This window comes from Podarcis liolepis, assembly GCF_965112155.1.
Source record: "Podarcis liolepis genome assembly, chromosome: 1".
NCBI lineage: Eukaryota > Metazoa > Chordata > Lepidosauria > Squamata > Lacertidae > Podarcis > Podarcis liolepis.
The window spans coordinates 40,524,457-40,541,446 of NC_139554.1; the positions used below are offsets into that span (position 1 = coordinate 40,524,457).

The following is a 16,990-nucleotide window of genomic DNA, read 5'->3' on the forward strand; positions in this document are numbered from 1 at the left end:
CTGAACATAACTATTCTATATATTTGAAATCCAAGGAAATGTGAATTTGATACACTGAGTTAGTAATAAAAAAAAATGTAGAAGTCCATAGGCAAACTGCGCCACACAATCCTATGCATTTTTACTCAAAGTGTGTCCAACTCTGTTCATTGTGGCTAACTCCCAATAGAAGTATGCGCAAGATTGCAACTTTAGAGACGTCTGGACTGCAGAAACTTGCACAGCAGTAGCTAGAGGAAAGAAATTCAAACTGAGCAACCAAGAGTCAAATCCCTGTTTAAGTGGCCTGCAAAGTTTAATCACTAGGCTAAACTCATTAAACTGTTGATGATGATGCTAAAGTACCCATTTCTGGTGTTAATACAGTTCTCATGTATTATATAACAAGGGGGACCTGAAACAAAATGTTGTGGTCACATCCACACCATACACCATAGGTAGGCAAACTAAGGCCCGGAGGCCGGATCCAGCCCAATCGCCTTCTAAATCCGGCCCGCGAACGGTCCAGGAATCAGTGTTTTTACATGAGTAGAATGTGTCCTATTTAAAATGCATCTCTAGGTTATTTGTGGGGGCTGCCTGGTGTTTTTACACGAGTAGAATGTGTGTTTTTATTTAAAATGCATCTCTGGGTTATTTGTGGTGCTTAGGAATTTATTCATATATTTTTTACAAAATATAGTCCAGCCCTCCACAAGGTCTGAGGGACAGTGGACCGGCCCCCTGCTGAAAAAGTTTGCTGACCCCTGCCATACACTGAAAGGACATGTAAAACCCATGACTTCCTCCAAGAATCCTAAGAACTGTGGTTTGTTAAGTGTGCTGTGAATTATAGCTCTGTGTGGCATAAACGACAGTTTCCACGATTCTTTGGGGGAAGCTACGTGCTTTAAATGCTTGTTCAATGTATGGTGTGGATGTGACTGTACTGTGAAGTACTCCCTGCTCAGAATGACAGCTACTATTTAATTCCCCCTTCTGCCTTGTTTTCAGGCACCACCACCAGTCAGCATTCCACGGCCACTGAGCATGCTCAGTGCTCACTGGGCTTCCTTCCCCACTTTGGAGGGCCCGCCCCTCAATTATTTTGGGGGAGCTTCTGCAAACCACCACCACATGGAATCTGTTGACTCCTCCCTCTTCGGGGTGGATGTTGCTGTTTTGGCTAGACAACACTCGCAACCTGAACATCTGAAACACAGAGCATTAAAAATAAAAAGGGCTGTTTCTTCTAGCTACAAGTGATTATTTTCACTTATAACACTGTCAAGTCAATCTCTGCAATGTTTACTCGGAGGTAAGCCTCCATGTTCAGTCAGGCTTGCTCCTAGTGTATTATTTTTGAAAAGACTCCTAACTGAGGCATTTGGTGGAACACGTTTTTTAAAAGGAAGACCTGAATCTAAAAGAACAAGAGAAAATGAATTAGTGTTGTTCCGAGGACTTTTGCACAAGCGCTAGTGGAAGACGTCTTTCAGCGCACATCCACAATGTGTCAGGGGTTGTGAATAAGGAAAATACAGACTGTAGCCATGTTAAGGACTTGAGAAAGCACTTGTCCAGTCATGCACAGGAGCTTGCACAAACAGACGATCTTCTCTAGATCCAGCATCACTTTTATGTTTCACAGCACACTTCTTCTACCCCCTTCCAAGAGAAGAAGAGGCTTTCTATTAGAATAGGGAGGGAATCCAATCCACAGCATCCACTCCACTGACTGGTTAAAATGAGGTGATTTGTTACCCAACTGAGCTACTGTTCAGCAACAATCTTACCAGGAGGCCTTAGGCAAAGTACAGTATTTTCTCTCAGCATCAGTTTACCATCTATAAAATGGGAGCAAATTATTTTGTAACATAGCACTGAGGATAGTGTTGCATATGGGGCCAAACCCCTCTGAACTAAATGATCCTATGGAAGTGATAAACAATAATAATGCAGATAAAACGACTATTTGTTTCTCGTTTGGCATAAACAGCTACATATAACTGCGTCTTTTTTATTGACCCATAACACCTTATTCTACCCTCTGATATTCTGCTGATAACATTTGCTGAGAGGCTCATAGTTGCCCAGAGTTCCTGTCACACCACCGATGGCACAGATGGTTATTATTTTCAGTTTGCTGCAAAAAAAAAAAAAAAAAAAATGCTTCAAGGACCCCATTAGCTTGTGGCAGCTTTGAATAGCCAGTGGTTTTGCTGGTTTCTTTTCATTTGACATAGTTAAACATTTATTTAACATTGTCAGCCTGGTGCACAGATCTTGTCTCTAGTGGGCCTAAAGACTACCTTATTTTCTTCTCTCTCTCTCTCTCTCTCACTGGTTCAGAGGTTGTTGCTGTAATCACATTGGCTATGGGCCTAAAGCAAGCTGTGTAACTCAGTGACAGTTGCAATCCATACACTAGAAAAGGACAAAGAACCAATACATTTGAAAACTGCAACAATGAATGGAACTGGTGACAAGGGATTTTTATTTTAAAATGATTTTGCACAGATAGTTGAATGGAGAGCGACGGTTTAAACTGTGAATTTAAAAAGCACCCTTTTCATTAAGAACCATGTTGCAATGATTGGGCACGTCTGGTTATTACTGCATTGCTATCAAGTTTCAATATACTTCAGTATTTGCCTTTTCCTGGCATGAGGAATGTAACTGCTACACTTGACTAAGCCCTCGTTCAGTAAAGCACCAGGACAGGAAAAAACAACAACTCCTGATCAGCCAAACCTGCTTGACTTTAACATGTACGTATACCTGAAGGCATGTTTTCAAATGACAGGAAATGTCTAATCACAAAAAAATCTTGTTATTTTTCTTATTTATACAGGACCGATTTCCCCCCTTTTGTTTTACAGCGGGTTACATACGCTTCAGGTTACATACGCTTCAGGTTACAGACTCCGCTAACCCAGAAATATTACCTCAGGTTAAGAACTTTGCTTCAGGATGAGAACAGAAATCGTGCTCCGGCGGCGCGACCCCATTAGCTAAAGTGGTGCTTCAGGTTAAGAACAGTTTCAGGTTACGAACGGACCTCCAGAACGAATTAAGTACTTAACCTGAGGTACCACTGTACATAAATAATATACTTTTAAAAGATCGCACTAACAGCTTAGGCCTTTGCAGAATTAGGCATTTCAGTGGGCTCAGGTACACCTAACGCTGTACAGGATGAAGCTGTAAAGAAAAACAGAAAGGGGGAAAATAAACTATGGCTACAATTCTAATGTTTCTTGGAGGGCTCTCAAGAGGCCATAGGACGTTTTGGGTCTCCCTCTCTCAGGGTAGAAAGAGGGGTCCTTAATCAGAAGGGAGATGTGACTTCATGATAGCCTTTCCTGGACACAACTCGGCAGCTGTTGTCCTACTGCACAGAAATGCCTATGTCAGTAAAGGCCTGCCTGGAGATCAGGGGAAAGGTTCCCATTCCAGCAGTTCCCCAAAATGTGGGTGGGCGGGAGATGGGGAACGTGGACAAACACCAGTAGTGGAGCTGGCATATGTTTTTTCCTATTTTCCCTGTCACTGATTCCAACGTAGTTTTTATTTTATTTGAAAATACCTATGTTTAATTTTAAAAAGTTACTCTTTCCGGGCACTGTACAAAAATGGAAATACAAAAAAAAAAATGAGTAAGAATAAAATCCAAAGCTTTCCAATATAGCCAGCAGTAAAAAATAAATAAAAGTTTGAAACCATAACAGTCAGCATCGCCCAAGCCAACAAATGAAAAGTTGAACAACATGTGTCAGAACTACAGCAGCACCAGCACATTCCTTTTATTAGGAAGGAAATTGTTTTAAGGAAGAGGGGGATAAACGGAACAGGAAACTGAAGAACAACAAAAATCTTCCCATTGCACTGCTGACGCAGCCCAGCAGGACATTCAAAAAGACAGCTTATACAACTTTTGTTGGTCCCCCCTTTTTAAATTGCACATATCACCCAAGAGAATCTAGATTAAAACATGATACTTTCAAAGAAATGCTAATCTCAACGTCCTCAACGCTTTGTCTGCCGATCAAGCAGCTGTTTAAGGCACAGGGGCAGGCCACAGCAGTTTTATCCTGGTCAGTTGGCAACCCAAGGTGGCAGCAGACATTGGTAGCACTGCTTCTATTTTTGTAGCATAGTTGCTGGGCCGTCCTCTTTTGATGCCCTTATCCCTTTAAATTGCAGCCCCCATGGATTCCATGTGTCAAGCATGCTGATTCATCAAACATGACACTATCAGGTCATTCATTCTGGTAGTACCCTCAGACCAGTTCTATGCAAATTTGCTAAGACGTTAATCCATCCTGGATTTGTTTCCAGGTATGTATGCAAAGGATTGATGCTTATGTCAGATTGCCACTTTTTATTCATACAAATGACAGATACTTCTGCAGAAATCTTCCAGCCATACCAGATTTAGAGCAGTGTGGGTGGTTGCCCCCCACAGGGGGCACAAAATAAAATAATAATACTAATACCTGTATTATATGGGTACCTATTGAGAAGATCCATAAAAAAACAACTGTACAAAAATGAATTCTTGTGAAAATAACAAATATTTTGGGTGTGCCAATTTTTGTTGTCACTCAGGGCACTATATTATCAAAGTCTGTCCCTGCTTCCAGCCCCTCAAATCGACCCAGTTACTGAGATGATCTGCCAACCACACTATCAAAAGGTGAGGTTGATGGCAAGCAAGGAGAGGGTGCTTGGGGCTGCTGTCCCCATTGGCCAAGGGAGGTTTGACAGCACATTCTTCCTCAAGGAAGCAGAGACCACGATCCAAGAAGCCAACTCCTTCCTGACGACACCACCTGTGCAGCCAGTGGTTTATCTCAAGTATTTTCCTCTTTTTTCTTGGGCCACAACCTTCAACAAGGAATGATGAAAAGACTACCAGTGCCCCAAGTCTCTTCGGCTCCCTGCCCAGTGTCTCAGTCCCTTGCTATGTGTTGCAGGCTATGTATCATTTGTACCCGCATGGATCAGAAATAAGGGGTAGTGGTCACTGGGCTTTCTAAGACTTGGCAACTTCTCCATCACATCGTGAATCTTTGTATCCGGAAGACAGCAGATCTTCTGTGTCATCCTGTTTCCTCCACACACTACTGCCTCTGTTCCCCTCAGTAGGGAGTCACCTATCATCACCACCACTCGTCTCCTCCTCTTCTGGGGAGTAGCAGGGATCATTCTATGAACTGTGCCTTCCAAAGGCCGCTTGGAGTGTTCTGAGATCTGCTTCCGTTGTTCTCGAGTCTTGCCCTCTTGTTTATTGGAGCTTATTTTGATATTGTTGGGATAAGTCACAAAGGCCGGAAACTTATGGTTTGTGTGCTTCCCACGCCTTCCTCCCAGTTTGTCATCTCTAGGCTGCAATTCCCTTTTTCTAACGTCGTCGCCACAGAAGGTAGCAAGTACATTATCAGCATACTCATCCGCGGTCAGTTGCCTTGGATCTGATCAACACATCCTTTTGCTATCACCATGCATTCTCTTTCCTTTTAGCAAAAAAGAAGGGGATGTTTCTAAATATTCTAAATTGCTTTAAAGCTTCCCTCCCCCCCCCAAATAAAAACAAAAATGTTAAAGCAATGGGTATAAAATTGCTTCTTCCCTCCTCCAATCTTGGTTATACCTTCTTCATGAAAAAAATAAAACAAACCCACATGTCATTTGTGACTTTATTAACGGTGTCCCTAAACAGCCTTCCTTATATAACAGTCCTCCCACCTTGCTACAGATGCATTGTTTCCCTCAAAGAACTGTCTCTGTAATTAGTTTTTCCCCAATTGCATGGATAGATGCATACATCCTCATTCATTTCTCTTGATTTAAATACATCTTTATTGTGCAATATAAGTTCCTAAATGGACATTTTCGGTTTTAGAAAACCTAAAAATCTTTAAATTATGTGAGTGGAGGCTTACAAATAACAGGGAGTTCATGACGGATGAGTTTCCTAAATGTGAGGTATTGAATTGCCTTCCAAGAAATAAAAGTGGGAAGCATCTAAAGAAACTGGTGTGGCTGTATAAGGCGCTTTCAGATGAGCAGGGATTTAAATGTGACATGTATAGGAAACAGAAGGGGCAAATCACAAAGGAAGAATATAAATGAGTAGCCAACATGGGCATGGAGTTTTCTGCTCATCTCGTGCTTTCTAGGCATGGGTCCAAATCGTTTTCCATTTGCCCTGCCGGCTTGCCCAGGGACCCCTGCTTTTTTATGTGGAAAGTAATGCCCAGCGACTCTGCCACTCCAAGGTTTGGCTACTCTGCCAGTATAACCATTAAAAATATGAGGAGAGAGAAAAGCAGAAGACAAAGGTTTACCAAGAGATCTGTCATCGTACATCAACCAGAGAATGAACAGTGGCAGACAGATTGCTCCTCGCACCATCCCTGCCAGCAAGGACCATCAGAAGCCAAGTAGGATCACTGGTCCTTTTAGCTCTCCATTGTCAACAATGACTAGCAGTGGCTAGTTTCAGAGAGGAGTCTTTTCCTAGCTCTACTTGAAGATACCAGGGATTGAATCTAGGACTTTTCATATGCAAAATATGCGTTCAACCACTGAGCTATACCCCACCTAGAAAGAACATACAGCCTCGACTGCCAAATGCAAGGAGGTGTGTTTTGGATGCTATGTTGTATATGTGTGCTTTGGGGTGTGTGGCTTTCTCTCTCTCTTTCTTCCTTTCTTCCATACTTTCCATCAGTCTGTAATCACTGGATTGAATGGTCAGTATAAATCCTTTAAAAAAATAATTATTAAACATTCCCTAAGTGCACAAATGGTGGCAGAGAACTATGTAAACTATACTGAGCTGGAAGGGTGGGATAATACATATGAGACATTGTGGAAGACTCTGGATGACTGTGTGGTGCAATGATTTTACAAGATACAGTGGTACCTCAGGTTAAGTACTTAATTCGTTCCAGAGGTCCGTACCTAACCTGAAACTGTTCTTAATCTGAAGCACCACTTTAGCTAATGGGGCCTCCAGCTGCCAGAGCACGATTTCTGTTCTCATCCTGAAGCAAAGTTCTTAACCCGAGGTAATATTTCTGGATTAGCGGAGTCTGTAACCTGAAGCGTCTGTAACCCGAGGTACCACTGTATGTGAATTAAACATTCCGGTTTTTACAGTCAGTGGGAGAGGCCCTCCAAAGGTGAGTGGCAACTGAGGTGGGGGAAGTTGCCAGAATCATGGCACAGGAAGAAAGGTTTAAATCCACACATCCCCAATAGTTCCTGATACTAATCGCCTCTCTGTGTCTGCTGCTTCTGTTTGAAGTGATGCATTTAACCATCTGCTGCAAGAGTCTTATGTTATGAGTTTGTCATGTCTGACATAGATGTTATTGCAAGTATTATTGGTTTTTTAATGCTTAGTCAAGATATTTCTGTTCTGGCCAGCTTTTGGCCTGCTGAGCTTAAGAATTTTGGTGGGGGCTACTCTATGGTGTGATATTTTTTACCTTGGTAACTTTTAGTGTTTTATTTGATGATGATGATGATTAGGGAATGCAATTTTTAATTTTTAGCAAGCCATCCTGAGTATTGTGATTTCAACCAAAGGGTAGGGTATAAATTGTTTAAATAAATACATATATAAATGTCAATTTACTTTTAAACATCAGTTGTTTAGAATCATTTGCAGAAATTAGTGTATCTAGTCAATAATGCAGTTCCTCCCTTTCCCAACACACAGATCTGGTAGAAATCTGTTTATGAGATTTGTTAGAAAACCAATTTAGTTTAAGTACACAATTCTGTTATGCCCAGAAAGTATTTTCTCTGTCTGACATTTATATGTGGATTCTCATTTAGAAATTAACAAGATCAGATATTGCTGAAGTGCTAATATAAGCAGCTCAGTCTAGCTAAATCCGTTATTAGCAGGATCTGGGCAATGACCTCTGTTTTGCCAGCCAAAGGATTGTGACTACAGAAAATGAGAAGGAATGCTAAGGTTGCAAGTCTGCATATAGTTAGGATCCTTAAATCTCATCAAGTTCACTGGGAGTTTAGGAGCTAAACTATGTGTTGGATTGCAGCCATTAATCAATAAGGTAAACAATCATTGTAAGTGTCCCTTTTACATTCTATTCATTTGGAGACATTCTACTAATGAGTCCTGTCAGTACAAGGATTTCCACTTGTGAAATGGGACTTTATCCCTTATCCTCCTTCTCCGCCCCATGCCCTCCTCAAATCTGTTCCAGAGGGCTGGAGGAACCCCTAGAAGTTCTAAAAGGTGCATGGGGGAGAACATTCTGTGGCACAAGCAGAAATCTTTGTGATGATGAAACAATTGCCTTAGCACTACCTTGGATTCAACCCACTGTTCCTTAGCCTGAAGCTGCTTGCTGCTTTACTTTACCAGTGGAATTAATTTCATGGCAGGTTTTCTTAGACTGGTGGGCATGCTATTACTCCAGGATGACCATAGGTTTCATCAAGGAATCTAATGACAGATACTGTCCTGAAAGCCGAGGATCTCTCACTGGCGTTTGCAATGTGACAGCAATCAAGAGTTTGCAGAAACTGACACTGCACTGGGAGTTGTGGAGTTTGTGACCATAATTTTGTATTAAGTGGTCTGCGCTGCGGAATGTGTGCAGATCTCTTTCTGGCTGTCTGAATGGCTAATTTTAAGGATGTCTTCAGGTGGAAACTTCATGACTGGTGTGCAGCAATAAGCATGCCAGCAACACTGTAAGCATGTCTTGTCAATGTTGCTATGTAGGTGCTTGTTTTTGCAGCTTTTGTTTCCCTTCACCACATGCTTAAGCCACTGCACAGTTTACAACCTGCAGTCTTACCCTCTGCAGAGTTTGCCCAATGAGATGAAGAGGATTAGGAGGGGCCAGTTCTTCACAGGAAGGGGCTGTGCAGTTCCATCTTCACACCTGAAAGGATGCAGGGAATTCTTTAAGAGTGATGTAAATTCCAAAGGGACATAAAAGGAGGGGGCGGAGGGAGGGATCAAAGGCAAGTGTGGCTGATCAGTATCAATGTGCCTCTCAAGTGCAGGTTCTGCATTATGAAAGTAGCAAGTTTCGGGATGCTATTACAGTGGTACCTCAGGTTAAGTACTTAATTCGTTCCGGAGGTCCGTACTTAACCTGAAACTGTTCTCATCCTGAAGCAAAGTTCTTAACCTGAAGCACTATTTCTGGGTTAGTGGAGTCTGTAACCTGAAGCGTATGTAACCTGAGGTACCACTGTATATCCTACACACACTTATTAGGACTCCAATTCCCCAGTGTAATAGGACTTCTGACTTGTGCTGCCCCCATTACCACCATCACAAAAAAGTGATGTCAACAAAAGCAATGAGAGAGGCCAGATTACAGGAGTGTCTTAAGAATTCACTTAAGCCTCTTTGGTACTGCCTTTCTTGCAAAGATGGTACATCGGATGCTGCTTTTGGGATTCCTGGTGCAGCACAAGGAAGCAGCATCCAAAGCACAACAGAACAACTTAATGTCACCCTTTTGCTATGTGCTGATGATTCAAATGCGTTGAAACCACAGATTGGGGCTGCCTCTTTGAAGGGACCCTTTTATGAAACGACCGCCGCATTGTGAACATGCAACCGATTAACGCAGCTACCACTCTTGCAACTGCTACATTTAAATTAACAATTTCATCCCTTTATAAAATCTAACAATTACCAGAGGGGTAGCCAGGTTAATAACCTGCTGCAGTACAAACAATAGTTTTGTGGCACCTTAAACAGCTAAAATTGCCACCTTAACTAGTGGAGGGTGGGGGAGGCAAAGAAATATCGGTGAACAACTACTGCAACGCTGGCAAGAGAGGAATGCATGCCTAAGGAATCAAATCCTCGCAGGGAGAAGGGATGTAATCACAACAAGGCCTTGCTCCCCCTTTCCCCGCCAGAAAAAAGGCAGGGTTTTCACAGGAGTCAGGCCTTAGGTGGGTTATTGCAATCACCCCCACTTATTCCTCTCTTCAATAGGTGGAGCAATGCAAAGCTTTTTTCCCCCTTTTTTTCTTTCAAAGCAATGCAACCTTTTACCGTAGGGCTGCGAACGCGAAGCGAATCCGCCGCCCGCGGCTTCCACCGCGCGGAGTTCTAGAACGGAGCGTGCGTAAGCAGCTGCACGCCTCGTGCCCGGAGGGTGCTAAAAGCGGAGCGCGCCAGCCCTTCCTTTGCAGAAGAGGAAGAGGAGGCGGCCACGGGGAAAGCCAACTTCGCGGGACGGAGGGAAATGCACGCGCCTTGCACCGTGCAGGCTCCAACTGCTTCCCTCTCTTCTGCAGCGGGGCTGGCTCTCTGGCCCTCGCGCCTAACTCTCCTCGCTCCCCTCCCCGCGCGTGTGGCCTTGTGCACAACTCCGCGTATCCCTCCGCGGTGCGCGTGCGAGACACTCGCAACTCTTTGAAAATAAGCGAGCGAGGGAACTACTTTCGGGAAACTATTTTTGCATGGCGGGCTGGGAATGTGGTCATTTAGTCTCTTCCCCTCCCTCCTGTTCTTCCTTGGAGGTAGCCCAGCCAAAAAAGAAAAAAAAAGAGCGACTCCTTAGGAGAGGCATGAGAGACTTCAGGGCCTCGGTAGCAAGAGCCTCTTTCTTTCTAGGCACGGCGTGGCAAAGCAAACCACCCGAGAACCAACTTGGGTTTTGCTCCGACTTGTGCCCTCCACTGTTCCATTGGGAGGAACCCGCTTCCTCGGGTGACCAGCCAGTCTCGAGCAGGAAGAGAGCTTTGCGTGGCCTCCATAATAAAATCCCTTCGCGCCACAACCCGGGGATTTTATTGTGCAAACTTGAGGGACATTCCCGATATTTGCTTATTTATTTATTTGAGGGGCGGCGAATGAGCAGCCAAAGGAAACCCGCTCCGGCCTTGAAGCGCGCGAAGGAACAGCAAGTTTGTGCTGTTCGGCTGCCCAGAGAGAGGGGAGGGAATCGGGACCCTTGGCAACCGTGTTCCTCCCGAGTGAAGGGGCTGCTCGGGGCGCCAGCCGCGTGCAAAGAGGGAAGGCGACGTAGCCCGCCTATGTGTGTGTGTGGGGGGGGCGCTTCTCCGCCCTTCCCCAGCCCCGTGGCAAAAAAAAAAAGTTCTGCGCCCTTCGGCGGCTCCTTCGGACGGAGGCGCTTCTCAAGTGCCCGGGCTCTCCTTTCCCGTCCGTCGCCTCGGAGAGTTGGCGGCGGAAGGAGCGTGAAGTCAACGCTTCCGCCCAGTTTTCCAGTCAGAGGAGGAGGGGGGGGCGCAGAGAGAGAGGCTCGGGGGCTGTCGCTGCTCCGGGTGGGCCTGGGGAGCAGCTCCTGAACTTGCTCGCCTTCTCGGTTGGAGAGAGGGCGGGGTGCCAGGGCTGGTGGCGGAGGAGGAGAAGGACGAGCTCTTCCTACTTCTCCTCTCGGCTTCTCCTCTTTCCTCCTCCTCCTCCTCCAGCGCCACCAGCCGTGACGCATCCTCCCCTCCCCTTTTCTAACCTCCGGGCTGCTTTCAAACTCCCCCCTCCCTCCTCCTTTCCTCCTCCTCCTCCTCCTCCTCCTCTTCCTCCCTCTTTCCCTCCCTCTCCTTTTCGCCTGCCTGGGGCTGAATTAGTTTCCCTCAGTGCTGCCTCTGCTTGTTCGCGGGGTAGTCGGACTTGAGCCGCCTGCTTTCCCCCTCCTTTCTTTTTTGTACAAATCGGGTTTGCAGACGCTGCTGCTGCTGCTGCGGGCGTCCGGAGGAATTTCTGCCGCGGTGCTTTTCCGTCCTGCCCCGGGGGTTTGGCAGCGAGGAAGGGACGCGGCGGGGAGCTGGGGGGACCTGCTCGTGGGGACGAGGGGAGGGGGTGAAGCAAGGAAGCCAGGAGGCCAGGCTTGAGGAGGAGCTGCTGCTGCTGCGGCAGCGGGAGATGTGGGCTCCTGGTGCCGATGCGGCACAAGGACACGGCTAGGGAGCCTCGCTTGCAGCCGAGGCGCCGCCAGCCGCCCGGTTCCCCGTGAAAAAGACCAGAAAGAGCTTCGATTGCTGCCGCCGCCAAAGCAGAAATCAGTCCCAACTCTCGGCCGAACAGGATCCCTCCGTTTCCGTGCGAAGAAGAGGCGGGGAAGGCTGCTGTGGCTGCTGCTGCTTTCGGAGGGGACCCACCTCAAGGATTGAGGCCATTCTGGCGGAAGGGTGTGCAGTGGGGGCATCGGTGGGGTTTAACAATGGTGAGGTTTCTGGTGAGCTCCTGCTGCGCCCTGGCTGCGTCGGTGCTGCTCCATCCCCGGATCGGATCACGGTGAGGAAAAAATGAGCGAAGAGACGGCGAATTCTAACAACGAGTAAGTTTCTCGGCTTTTCTTCGGGGGGGGGGTGTCTCTTCGGCTTGGCGTTTCTCTCTCCCCACCCGCCCCTACCCCGCCACCACCGTTCATTGACTTGCTCTCTTCGGGCTCCTTACATAGCTTGGCTCCGTACGGATAGGTTTTAAACGTGCTGATTGATGTGTGTGTCTCTCTGCATATGTAAACACCCCCACCCCCCGAATCTGACTGTTTTGGTAATTTGGAAAAGTCATGGCAGACCCAGGATATGGTGAAAAAATTGCCTAGCTATGTGTGTTGAGGAAATGGACTCTCCGTCTCCCGCCCGCCACCCCCCTCGACCCTCAACTTCCAGTGGCCTACGTGCAACGTTTTGTGGGGGGGGGGGGAAAGAAGTCTATTTTCGTTTGCATGTTTCCTATAGAAAGTAGTGAGTGGGAGCTTCATCCCGAGGGAAACTGTTCCTGAATTTTAATTGGATGAGTCAGTGTAAATACAGTGTTAAACCTTTCCCCAAAGCTTTATATATACATTTTAACGAGCTGTTAGGACTCTTCGCCCTTCCCCCTTCTTTAAATGGGGAATAGAATGAAGATGTTTATATATATAACGTGCAAGATATTAATATATTTAACATGCTTGTCTTGGATGAAATCTATTGGGGGCTTATGTTTTCTTTTTTATATCTGTAGGGATGTAGCCTTCAAAATTGCTATGAAATATATAATTTCTGAAACAGGGTAGTCATGTCAACAATCCTGAACTTTCCCATTTCTTCTAAAGAATGAAAAATGTTGACGCTGCCTGTGACTCCTGCATCCTGCCCTGTCAATGGTTGTTCTTTTCTGCAAGAATGAGTTGCGAATTAGTCATTTTCTCAAACATACTTTGCAATAGTTGTGGCTCAATTATAGTGCAAAAGCATCCTTCTGGCAGAATTATCACACGGTAATTATTTTTCCAGTGCCTGTAGCAAGTAATTTGAATTGTAGGAGGAAATACTGGTTTTTGGTGGAGAAGGGAACACTTGTCAGTTGCATACATTCCTCCATATAAAACCTTAATTCCTTAAGATGGATCGGTAAAGGAACAGGCTTCTGCTTCTGCTTCTTCTTTTTTAATGAATGGCTTTACTCTTAAGCCAGAATCACATAATATAACAAGGACAAATCCTGAACTGCAACAGGAACAAGTACAAAACATTGTATTGAGCTACTTGGTAAGATGAAGTGCTGCAGTGCCCGTGCAACCGAGAGGGAAGCGGCCGCCATATTTTCTTTTTTGTGAATCGCTCTAATTTGCATACCACAGTCTTCATTCATAAAAAATAATAATTAGACCTATGCCACCTTCGACATTCGACTGAACATGGCTTGCAAGGAATGGGAAATTTTCATGAAGGTAGAAAGAACCTAGTATGTTCGAGGTTTAGGGTTTTCTGGATTTTCGTCTCGAAAAATACTGTTCTCTGCTTGTTGACACTGTTATGTGGGAAATATCGGCTCGGGGAAGTGCTGGGAGCACGTGATCCTCTCCATTCATAAAATACCTGGCTGGCCATTCACAGTGCAGTACACTGTGTCTACATGGATCCACTTTCACATTAGACCTGTTTTTCTAAAAGAAAGGCACAGATTTGTGTCAGGGTATCTGCAAAAGCACCACCTTGCTTGCCAGAATATGAAAAGAAGTGTGCTTTTAAAAGAAAAAAATCGAGGCCATAATCTGAGGACTGCTGTAATGTCACTAAGGGATCTTTGTGGTGGTAGAGGATAGAATCTTCTAGTAGCTAGCTTCCTTTTTTTAATGTGGCACATCAGAATCTGCCAGTATTTCTAAAACAATACAAGATTATGTGAAAGTGGCTTCAGACGTAAACACTGCTATAACTGAAGCAGCAGCAAAACGTTTTGCCCTGTTTACTTGTGCAGTTTTGCGGACCTTGCTGGTTGATATTCACACCGTAATCAGCCCCTGTATTTTAATTGAAGAAAAGTTAATAAGATTATTAATTAGATATTGCATTTTACAATAAAAGTGCTATTATGCAGTCAACTTTCATTAAGCATTTTAAAGCCAGTCAAATGTAAAATTATTGAAATACATTCTCAAGATTAGTCACAAAAGCTGTCTGAATGTGATTGCTGGGGAAGAGCCCTTTGTTAATGCATATATTTCTGTGTGCCACTTGGTGCATGCATTTCTGTGTCACCCCATGATTCTGTGGCACTTTAGCATAAATATTTGAACAAAGACCAATTGATTATGCTTTTAGGACAACATAGAATATTTATTTAATTAAGAGAAAATGTTTTCTTCAATAGTTAGGATGCAAAAACACCTTCAGAGCATTTGATTATAACGTAAAATGTGTTTGTCAGTCTGAATTGTATTCTTCATCTCTTCGATTCGTCTTTTGTATCGCCATCATACAGGAATTTCATAACTGAAGAAAATGCTAGAACACATCTACATATTCATACCGATTTTTCCTTCCTTGTGTTCTCATCAGGCTCTCCAGTCACATTTTGAATTTCTCTTCTTGGAATCGAAGTGATCTTCTATGCTTTGTGTGGATTAGCTTAGGGTTCTTTAAAAGTTGATTTTATGAACTTGATATAGTGGAAAATACAGTACGCTGCTGCGGCTGCCACAGTCATCCATGCTTAAATATGGCAACCAATAATTCTGGTTTGCATCGGTTCACACAGTTTTCACTTTGAAAAGTTCCTTGCATTCTAATGAATTGTGTAGTATATTGTCCATACTGAGTACAGTTAGTTAGGCCTTAACTGTGTTATGTGTATCTGACTGTATATGCAAAAAGCAACTTGCAGTGTTCAGTATACAACCATTTATATTACAAGACCGTTGTTAATTGTATTTTTCTCTTTTGAAAGCAGTACGTTGGTTAGATTTTGTTATTGCAGCTGCACAACTCAATTTTCCGGGAGTTTTTAACAACAAACCTCACCAGTTTGTGTGTTAGCCTGGTATGCTGTCAGAAAAAGTGTTTATGGTTTCACAGTACTATGCATTATATAAATCTTGTTTTCCTCATCTTTCTCTAGCATGTTTTGTTTTTAAGATACATATCTCCCAAGTCTTCTGCAGTCCTACTTTTTCAGCTGCTTGCTGGATGGGCCAAATTACTATGGCAAGTTGTATATTAGTGACTAATCACTTCATTAATTAGAAAGTAGTCTAATATCTGTTCACATGAAGTTGCAAGTAAATGTTGGATATTTTTGCTTCTAATGTGACTTGACACTGTGTTTTGTCATGTTCATTTGCATTTTAAAAGAAAGATACTAGGTTTCAGTTCAATAGGTCAGGGCTTTAAACTTTTTGAACATTGTTGAATTCCATTTTAGGGAAAGTAACTATATGCATGGGATTGCAGATCTGAAGTGTGCTTGATAAATTGATATGGGGCCTAACTGTAATGTATGTGTATATAGTTTTGTTCGGATCCCTTATTAAGCATGCCATTTCAAAAGGAGTCACGCAGAAAATGCCATCTGAGTAAAATAAATAAATGGAGGTAATGATGGTTCCCTATATGCTAAAAGTAATATTCATGCAAACATTATGATACCAAAATATTGTCTCTATAGACTACTGCTTGAGAGAATGAAACTCTGGTTGTTTTCTTCCCCCAATCATTCATGGAAACTGTTCAGAGGTTATTATTTGGTGCTTGGGCTTCTACCCTGGTTGCACCTGGTTCCAGGCCTTGGCCACTCTCTTGGATAGAAAGCAACTAGTGGACAGACAGACCCTGTCTACATTTGAATGTAAGGTTGCTCCCTGACCCTGCAAGATGAAACCCGCCAGAAAGGCAAGTTCTATAATGCAAGGTCTAAAATCCTGTGTTGGATGCTTGTTAGAGGAATGAGAGAGGAGGTATGCAAACCTGAGGCTCTGATGGTAAATCAAGCAATTCAGTGACTTGCAACCAGGAGTCCTTTTTGAATCCTGCTTATACAGTAGTTGATTTGGGACTAGTTTATCTTTTACAAGCCATATTCACATGCCGTTGAATGCCCAGTAAGTTGTCTTCTTGCTATTGTGTTCCAGTTTTTCTTGTAACAAAAAAATTAAAATGCATGTTGTACATTTCCGGGGGGGGGGGGATTGTGATGCCACAGAAGCCCAGTGACACTTATATTCAAAGGCATACCCGTGATCGTCCTTTTCTTAAGACTGATTTAGTCTTAAAAATCTACCATGCAAAAGCATTGATTCTCATTCAATATGGAGACATCCTTTAATGTCATATATGAAAATTACATTTATATACACACACAGATGCACAATGACCTTTTGTTTGCATCATGTATAGAATGCGTGTGTCAGTGTTTGTGCTTACTAACAATAATATCTGCAAGAGGTTTTCATGATAGATAAAAATTCCTTAATGGAATTATTTTAATTGTGTCCGTTGGATCTCTTTTATTGATGTACAGAAGGAGTTGTATGTTATTTTTACTGCAAGTAATGCAGGATGAGGAACAGAGTGGTTTGTCAAAAGAGCTTTTCCCAGTGAATAGCAAATGCAAAATTGCAAACAGAGGAATAATTCATTAGGAGAGGATAAGTGGGGATATGGTTTCTAGAGAAAAAGGACACAGAAAAATGAATTGTAGAAAGGGCTAAAAATTATCACTGCATTGACTGAAAAAAGGCAAGATAGGCCACTGGATTTC

General features: G+C 43.7%; 1 protein-coding gene and 1 long non-coding RNA gene across 3 annotated transcripts in view; one reads left to right on the forward strand and one right to left on the reverse strand.

Moving 5' to 3' along the window:
• Positions 1 to 2,035: 2,035 nt before the first annotated feature.
• LOC310710340 lies at positions 2,036 to 11,117 on the reverse strand. Of its 2 annotated transcripts, none has more exons than XR_014527942.1 (3): positions 10,052 to 11,117; positions 8,829 to 8,915; positions 2,036 to 2,125 (listed from the first exon to the last, which is right to left on the reverse strand). It is a non-coding gene; the product is annotated as an uncharacterized lncRNA (long non-coding RNA). The 2 variants fall into 2 exon arrangements; XR_014527943.1 differs by lacking the exon at positions 2,036 to 2,125 and adding an exon at positions 3,564 to 5,498.
• A 129-nt stretch (positions 11,118 to 11,246) lies between these two features.
• The window catches only part of SPRED1 (sprouty related EVH1 domain containing 1), a 77,378-nt gene continuing 71,634 nt past the window's right edge, over positions 11,247 to 16,990 (forward strand). The window contains exon 1 of the mRNA XM_083509394.1: positions 11,247 to 12,299. Within this exon, the coding sequence (XP_083365520.1) occupies positions 12,268 to 12,299 (32 nt within the window). The 5' untranslated portion in view covers positions 11,247 to 12,267. The remainder of the gene's footprint in view (positions 12,300 to 16,990) is intronic.